This window comes from Cariama cristata, unplaced genomic scaffold, assembly GCF_000690535.1.
Source record: "Cariama cristata isolate BGI_N322 unplaced genomic scaffold, ASM69053v1 scaffold21567, whole genome shotgun sequence".
In the NCBI taxonomy this organism is placed as follows: Eukaryota; Metazoa; Chordata; class Aves; order Cariamiformes; family Cariamidae; genus Cariama; species Cariama cristata.
The window spans coordinates 1-9,323 of NW_009625192.1; the positions used below are offsets into that span (position 1 = coordinate 1).

At 36.8% G+C, this 9,323-nt stretch overlaps 1 protein-coding gene across 1 annotated transcript; it reads left to right on the forward strand.

Moving 5' to 3' along the window:
• Positions 1 to 2,013: 2,013 nt before the first annotated feature.
• On the forward strand, positions 2,014 to 8,747 carry LOC104164247 (probable global transcription activator SNF2L1; the record flags this gene model as incomplete). The annotated part of the gene is made up of 7 exons (XM_009703524.1): positions 2,014 to 2,077; positions 3,629 to 3,738; positions 4,153 to 4,239; positions 6,872 to 7,038; positions 7,961 to 8,061; positions 8,183 to 8,283; positions 8,568 to 8,747. Coding segments are annotated over exons 1-7 (810 nt in total), but the record flags the coding sequence as incomplete, so codon positions are not given.
• Between the last annotated feature and the right edge of the window lie 576 nt (positions 8,748 to 9,323).

The window sequence follows — 9,323 nt, forward strand, 5'->3', positions numbered from 1 at the left end:
CCATGGTGCCCCCTTCCCAGCCGTGCGGCCGTATCGACCCTCCCGCCAGCCCCTCAGCCTGTGCGCTCCTGCAGGGCCCCCTCCTGTAGTGCCCCCCCGCCCCGTTGTTCCCCTGTCCCCAGGTAAAGCTGTCCCGGAGCGGGATGGGGACAGAGGGCGTGGGGCTCGGCGGGAGCCGGGGTCCTCCGCGGGGGCGGCTCGGGGAATTCGCGGCTGAACCGGCCTGTCCCAGCCCCCATGCTTCCGGGATTCAGTCTTCCCTCTGCCCAGCTAAAATGCAACAGCGATGCAGAATAAACCCCTCAAAAGAGCACTTATGGCTGCCAACCTCCTCCCTGTAGTTTTTTTGGAAAAAAGACTACAGGCTAAGACAAGGGATGTAAAAAGTGACGTATTCGGGTATCCTTGGAAACTGAACAAGATTTAACCTGAAGAATGAATCTTATGAAAACTTAGTAACAATGATGACCGTGTGTCTCATATTTATGATATTGGAAAAAATTGCAGAAATACTTGTATTAGTGCAATCAGAATTTTAATTCCAATTGATGAAAGTCCCTTTTTGCCTGAAAAGAACGCCTGATGCTTTGTTTCGTTACTTATATATACAAACAGCCATGAGATACAGTACAGTGTAATTCTGAACGTTACCTGATTGTTCAGGGGAGAATGTTCAAGGGCTATTTCTGTATTGGGTGCAGCTTATTCTGCAAAATTTTATGCATGTCAACTGATAAAAAGTTGGTAGTAAATGTTTAGAGAATGCCTATCTGGAGGATTCATTTGAAAGCACTGAATGATTTTGGGTATTATCAGCATTGTGCTACTGTGCCATACTGGTCAAGATGTTTGTTAAAGGGAAAAAAAAGATTTTGCTGTTTGAGTTTTTATTCAGACTGTTGAATTTCGGTTCATCTTGGACCACAGGTCTGTTGCATAGCTATACAGTTAGTTATACAATCTGCATAATAATGGCATATAATACAACCTGTTGTGCTCTGTTCCTCTCTCACTGTTTTACTTCACCATAGTCTTTCTTGTAGTAGTACCAAAACAGTGTGTTAGTGGCTATTTGGAATGTATTTCCACTTTGTGTGTTTGAGTATTTGAGTTAAACACAGAAGGGGTCCTTCTAATTATTCTTAATGCGTCTGTTTAAAGTTCTCAATGCACCGGTTACAAGAGTAAAGTCAACTGAAGCAGCAGCGGTTCTTCCTCCCGGTCATGTATTTAGGTGTTCATGTGACCTACCCAATTTAGGACTGACTGTTGCACTTAGTAGATAGAAATCTCTCTCAGCCTGAAGTTAGTAGCTCTGTTTAGGCTAGTTAGTAGAGATTTTAATGGAAAGTATTTTGGACCTTGGGAATGCTCCGGGTCTGTTATTTTTGAAACTGCTGCATGTTCATGTTTCTTGTACGGTGCTTAGATGACACCAGTTTTCAGGGGCCTCTCTTAATCTAGGGTTAAATCTTTAATGGAAACCTTTTCTACGGTAGAAGCAGATTGTTACCAGCTAGCTCCCCGAGTTAAAAATGAAAGCACTTTTTTTGTTGGTTAATTAATTGTTTGCACTGAGGCTTCTGGTGATCCTCCTGTTTCCTGTTAAGTCAGCCCTCTAAGTGATGAAGATACATTATGTAAAGTTTCTAGGGTAAAACTCTCACAGACTTCATGAAATATTTTGTGGTTCTATGTTGTATTCAGTGCATCATCCAGTTGGTAGTAAGAGAGAAGTATTCTTACTATATCAAAATTTAATAATTGACAAGGTCAAGATTTTTATAACTGGGAACATTATGCAGAAGCAAGTTTGGATATGATACTCGTCCTTTCTACCCATCTAGCTCCACCAGCACAGAATAATATTTCAGTGAAACTACAGCATATTCTTTTCCCCTGTAAGTTGCGAGGAAGAGAAAGGGTGTTGGGATGCATGTGTCTTAAGGTGTTTGTTTTTCATCAGCTTTTGGCAGTCTCCTGTTCGTTATTTCTAATATTTTGGGGCCCTCAATGTCCGACAGAAACACTGTGATGAGGAGTGAGGGGGCAGGGAAACTGTGTTTTGTCTTGAAAGGTAAGGTGTAGGGTATGATTTTATAGGGCTGTGGTTGCAGTAGCTTTACATGTCAGTTCATTTACTTCTTTAACTCAGAGTGTGTTATTCAAAAATACTTATTTCTGAATAAAGGTGATTTGTATGCCACCATAAGTTTTCTTCTTCTGGGGAAATCTGAGTAACAACAGAACTGGCATTAAAGCAGTCTGCCTTGAGGCTTAGAGAGATAACATTGCATTACGTTTTACTTGGAAAATGTGCAGTTAAAAGGGATTCTGATAATATTGAGTTGTTCTAGTTTGTCCAGGAGAAACTTCATACTTACCTGAGGTAGACAGACAACTTCTTCCCAGTAGCACATATCTGTGTAATTTATTTCTAGGGGAAGTGAGGAAGACATCTGAAATGGCCTACTGTCAATTTTGTTTTCATCTAAGGAGTATTATTTTGTCACTGCAATAACAAGGATTGAGCCTGATATTAGCACTGTCAGTCTCTCTTACTTGAGTGTATGTTATATAGTAATATAATGGAGGTGTGAATATATGTGTATATATGACCTGCTCATGGTATTTTGGTGTAACAGTCCTCTCCTAACGTTGCTTTCTGAGATGAGCTGATTACCTATATGATTGAAGAAGCTATAAATGAACAGAACATTTCTGATGCTACCTATTTGCAACATAATCATTTGGCCTTGCAAAGCTGAACTCATGCATTCATAAAATCATTAAATTGTCAAACAACTTCATTATACACTTAGTACTGTTCACCTTTGCAGAGAATTATGCCTTTGGGCCGAAACTTGAAAAGGTAATCTCTTGACTTCAGAAAATATTCCTCCCATTTGCATGGTTGTGCTTAAAGTTAGAGAGTAAATTGGCATATATCTTTATCAGTAACAGTTCTGATTTTTAAGTGTAATGTTGCTTGACAGGCTTTTACATATTTAGTCCCATTTTGGTCTGGTTTTGCTACTTGACCCTGAATAGTTCAGATTCATTATTATTTCATTTTAATGTATTTATAGTAGGCTGATACTTAAAGCCCGTTAAGTATGGGATTAAGACTCTGTTCTGTTACATTGTATACAGACATGCACTTTGGCAGTTCAGATTATTCAGTGTTTTTCAAAAATTTTTTTATAATTTAATGCATCTCAAAAAATATTTTTTTTATTTGCAGGAGGTGTGCATAAAAAGGCATACTTCAAAGACTGAATTAGGAAAAAAAAATCCACTAAACGTTTCTCCTGCGATTCTCTTCTTTAAAAAGATGTTTTGCCAATATCATGGGTTTTGCCAACTGTGTTTTTTTTTTTTTTTTTTTTTTTGTATATATACACATAGCAATGTAGCAGTTGTAGTTGTGGAAATCGGCTTTGAGCTTCCCATTTGAAGACAGAAATGAATCTCATAAACTATAAAAGTCAGACACTTTTTGTTACAGTTTCTTAAATTTCTTTCATTTATGATCAATACAGTAGTTCTTTATTAACTATCTAAGAGCATACCATGCAGTGGTGGCTGCATGGTTTGATTTGGTTGTTTAATTTTTGTCTTTTCCTAGGTATGTGGCTAAGTGTAATTAAACCTGCATTTCCAAATGAACTCCTGACAATTCATCTAGAAGTGAAAACAAACAAAGAAAACCCAAGATGCAAGGGACAGAAATTTACAGTTGGGAATTTTACATTTAGAAATCACATTTAATTTTTAAAAGTGTCTTGTCAAGTTACAAAATTTAATTGTGCATTTAAAGCAAGATCTCTGTGAAAGATTAAACTTCATTCTCTTTCAGTACTTTCTTTCAGTGCTTTCAACGTGGGTACTATTTGTAGAGATAAATATGAGGATGAGACAAATCTTCAACTTAGATTTTGTCTGGTCTTATCTCTTTAGTTTCATCATGGATATCAGGTTCTGCTTTGAGTGAAATAATGATTAATGCAGTCACTTCATTTTGAAATAATTATTTTTAAGAAGTAGCATGCTCATCTTGTAGTGTGTACGTTTGTTCAGTTTGATATATCTTTGCTAAAAAAGTAAATAAAGAAGCTGATACTTATAAAATGTTTAAAATTTGAATTCCAGAAAAATGATCCCCCATTTCAACTCAAACTTCCTCCAAAGGCAGCTAGACCTGAAAAAGAAGTTGACCCAGAATATGAAGAGAAGATGGTAAGTGTTTTCACAACAAAACATACTGCAGCTTTTTATGATGTTTGTTTGCTTGAACTACATCAACACAGTTACAAGGAGTTGTTGCAGACTGGATGTGTCAGAAAAGAAAAACAAATCAGTATGCATTTAAATGTCTAGTCCAGTGTGGTGTTTCTCACAGTGGCTAACAGGAGATACTTAGTGAAGAATATGAGAGCAGAGGAAACAGATAGTGATAGTTCTGTTAAATACTGGCCCAGTCTTCCAAGTATTTTTGTCTGCATGGTTTCTGGAGTTGGAGGCTGTGTTTTTTATGCTCAGTAGTTGTCAGTGGATTTTTGGTGGTAGTGGTTCCCCCCGCCCGAATTTATTTACTTGCTTTTTTTCCCCTCATTTAGGTTTAGTTATCCACACCATGCTGTGGTAAGGAGCTTCTATTCAGTTGCATTTTATATTTAGAACTCTCCCCTTTTGATTTTGAAACTGTCTCTGCTAGTTTTGTTTGATAACCCCTTGAGTCATGTCAGAGGCATCCTTAAGCTGCTGCTTAAATGAGAGAAATACTGAAGCTGCCAGTTTCTCATCATATAGAAACATAAAGGTTTTAAATGTTGATATGTCTCATAATATATGTTCCATAACAATGCAAAAGAGGATTTGGCCATGACACCAATGGAGGGAGCTTGTAGTGCTGCAGACTAGAGATAATAGGGTAACTTCTGTTTTACAAAGAGGCAGAAACCAGGAGGACATCACAAGACTTGTTCTTGAACGATACATGTAGTAAGTTCTTGGTTAAAGCTGGTATCTGTATCTTGCTGCATTTTTCTTAAAAGCTTTAATGTTAAATGGATGCCTCATAATTACGGTAGAGTCTGAAAGGATTGGATAGCATAGAAACCAGGTAAGAGTACCACTGTTGGATGTAGAAAAATTGGTACCTACTTGTATGAATACATAATTTTTAGCCAGAGGAGACACACAAGTAAATCTGTTCATTGAGAATGAGTTGAGTAAATAACTAAACTTGGTTTCATGGTAATACATGATGAATTTACATCTTTTCTAAATTAGAATCTTCATTCAGTTTTTCTAAGAGGCAAAGGGAATAGATCTCAAAAAATATCTACCTTTCATCAGTTGTGCAGTTGTGAGCTAGACCTTTAGTATTTATCAAGGCATGCTGCTTACACCCAGCCAGTATTCTTGCAGGTAAAAAAGTATATTGGGGCATTCAATATAGAACCTTATCAGTTATGGTTAGCTTGCCAAAACCATCGTGTGTTATTAGTTTAATAGAAATCCTATGAATGGATTTGTTCTTACCCTGTCTGAACAAAAACATCCGCGTCTTTACTCCCTCTTTTAGAATTCTTTTTTCCCAGAAGTTTTACTTGGTATTTACAGTTTCTGGTTTTCAAATTATTTACACAGATGATCCAATAATGAGTGCAAGGGAAAAATAATAGTAATTTTTTTCCAGGAGATATTTGTAAAGATGTTTACTTGCTGGCAAGTGGTGCACTATTAAAGGAAAGGCACTGCCCTCCTGTGGCAAGATCATGCGTTGCATGTCAGGTTCTTTTTTTTTTTTTCCCCTTTTTTTGGTTTGTGGTGTTCCTGTTAGAACACTTTTACTTGCATGTAAGTTACCTGCAGAAAAGCTTTCTGTTCTTTGTATATTTCTTAGAAAGATTGTGGCATAGAACTACAATTTCACTTTTCTAGTTTATAGCAAGATATATAAATGAGATCACATGAAGATTGCTTTAAGTGGTACAGTGTTACATGATGCTTGGAAATGGCATACAGAAATTGATGATAATTGCATTCTGTCAGATAGCATTTGCATTTTATAATATTTTTCTTTAAAAATATGTAACATTTTGTCTTCTAAATATAGAAAAGGAGATATGTTTTGCTGTGTTTATATAGTAAAGTGCATATGCGTCATTGATGTGGTAAAACTGAAAAGTTTGAAATTTGAAATCTGACAGAAAAATCCACAAACTTCAGTGAAAGCAGTATTGAGCTGGTGCATCCGTTACTTTAGTCATACTTCTAAAAGCAGAGCTACCACATTGTTGTCTTGGACCAAATCATGATAGCCTTGAAGCTGATGGAAGTTTTGCCACTGACTTGAGTGAGGTTAGGATTTTATCCCTTACTGTAAGTCAGAACCTTAGTTTTTTTCTTTACCTTTTGTAGATGGTCCTTTAAAGCATCCCTTCACAGTTGCTAGTGTGCCATGCAGACTGAAGTAATCTATACAAGTAAACTGTTTTTGGATTGTTTTACTAATCTTTGAGTTTTCGGTGGAGCTGAGTTGCTGGGATGGGGTTATCAAGTCCTGCTATGTCCTCCAGATTGCTGTGGTATTCATGAAGGATCATTTGCAACTGCCACACGTTACAATTTGGTGCTTTAAAGCAGTTCATGCTTAGCTGTAAGCGGAAGCAGCTCAAGAGCTATTTCGTGATGCTTGTAGCTCTCTGAGTTGACCAACAGTAAGCAGATGGTCTTGCCAGTCTTTCCTCATATAAGTTGTTCTCAAGAATGTCTGAATTCTGTTTCTTAATAAAAAAATATTTTTTTAATGAAGAAAAGCTACTGATTTCTTTTTTAATTCTCTCTCCACTTTGGAAACTAGAAAGCAGATCGAGCAAAAAGGTTTGAATTCCTCCTGAAGCAGACAGAACTTTTTGCACATTTTATTCAGCCTGCAGCACAAAAATCACCAACATCTCCATTGAAAGTCAAGCTGGGACGGCCACGGATGAAGAAAGATGAAAAACAGAGTTTGATTTCAGCTGGGGAGTATGTTTTATTTTTATTTCCAACTTCTTACACTTTCAAACAAATTATGCATTTTAACATATCTAGTTAGTAGCATGGAGTCTGAACTATTAGTTCAGAACTATTCCTATTAATGGTGTATCATAATTTCTTTAAAAGCTGGTTGATGTATGCATGCTGATCCAATGACGTTAGTATGACCTTGGATCAGGACTGCACTTTTAAAGTGAATTCCCTGATTCTTGCCACTTACCATGCTTTGGTCCATATTGCGGAGTGATTTTTGGAGCACATGGATTGAATTTCTTTTACATGAGGCTGAACTAGAAGATGCAGTCCAGAAATGCACCTGATGTGGATATGTCAGTGGGACCAGAGTGGAGCCTAGACCAAGTTAAAGCAAGACAACATGCATGTAGTGTGGATGTTGGATCCTCAGCACCAATTGTCTCGCTCCACCAGTCTGTCTGTATTAGTCAGTAATGCAGACATAGCCTGCGTGTAGTGTTTCTGAGGGGTCTTGTAGTAGCAAGCGACTAGTTTTTATAACATTTACAAAATGGCATTTTCTATTTTATAAATTTTTTAAATTTAATGTATGATTCTTCTGAATGGTATAGTTATCAGGTAATTGATTCTAAGGCCACCACTAATGTGTGTATTGTATTTCTGTGTTGCTAATTAAAAATTACTTTTGAGAACTCATGATACTTGTTGTCAAAGTACAGTTACGACTGGAGGAGAAGGCTTCATATCAGCCTTTATAATTAAAGGTGGAATGAACTGTGAGGAACAACTTACTAACAGGATATGATTTTGGTCAGGGTACTAGACACACATTGTAGATCAATGATTGATTCTGTTATCATTTGTCTCTTTTGATTTTATAGTCAGTGCTTTGAAATTCTTTCATATAAACATAAGTCTTGGATTCTTTCTTTAGTTATCGTCACAGGCGCACAGAACAAGAAGAAGATGAAGAGCTATTGTCAGAGAGTCGAAAAACATCTAATGTGTGTATTCGATTCGAGGAGTCTCCTTCATGTAAGTATTGTATTGACAGTTTTCTGATTGCTTTGATGTAGTTAAAATCTGAGCAGATCGCAATTAAAATTTTCTATTTAGAATTAGTATTTTTCTACTTAGAGGAATCTTACATTTACAGATGTGAAAGGAGGAACACTAAGAGATTATCAGGTTAGAGGTTTGAACTGGATGATCTCATTGTATGAAAATGGTGTTAATGGCATTCTGGCAGATGAAATGGTAAGCAGTAATCTTTTGGAATTTTTGTGGTAATTATTGAGCAAAATTCAACATTAAAGTGCCTATATAATATATATGCAGTAGTATGCATCATTCTACAAGTTAGATTTTTCACAGCTGGAATTGTAATGCAATGAAAGAAATTGTATTGCAAACATTTACTGTGCAGTTTGCTATAAACAACTTAAGTGGCAGAATTATATAGCAGGAAAATAGTTTGCAACTATTTCTGTATGGTATTTCATTTCAACACGTTTCTCCCCTCCCCCCCTTTCTCAATGCAGGGTCTTGGTAAGACTCTGCAAACAATAGCATTATTAGGGTATCTGAAGCATTACCGAAACATTCCTGGGCCACACATGGTCCTAGTTCCAAAATCAACTTTGCACAATTGGATGAATGAATTCAAACGCTGGGTTCCATCATTACGTGCTGTTTGCCTTATTGGGGATAAAGATGCCAGGGTAAGTGCTCTACTTTACTGAAGATGTACATATTATTTGTCAAAAACTAGCATTTGGGTATGTGGAATTCTATCTAAGCTAGTTCCTTAATTACAGTATTTTAGTAATCTTTATATTAACATTGAAAATGCAAAATGTTATGCTTGTAACTATGAGGACAAAATACAAATCAGTAGGTGAAATAATAGACTGGATTCAAAGTATAGCTGTCTGACTTGTTTTTCTGTTGTCTTCCTCTCATTTTTGCACCTATTTTTTTTTCTCTTCTATATTTGCATTGTGACAGTGTTTATTCATTTTCCTTTATTGACCTCACTTTGTTACCTCTTTTTTCACCTTTTTTAGGTGACTTCTCCCACTTTTTACTTGTGTCTTATGTCTGTGCCTTGCCTTGTAATTAGGACTCTGTTGTAGAGCTTTTCATCTTTAATAGTGAGGGCCTTAAAATAGATGTAGGGTGATTTTCTAACTTGAAGGGGATCAATGAGCTGGATGTTCCTGTGAATTGTATGGCTCCTTGTATGGATGGCATGGCTGCCTGTTACTTTTTGAGGGTAGGAAGGCTCTGCAGAGGGA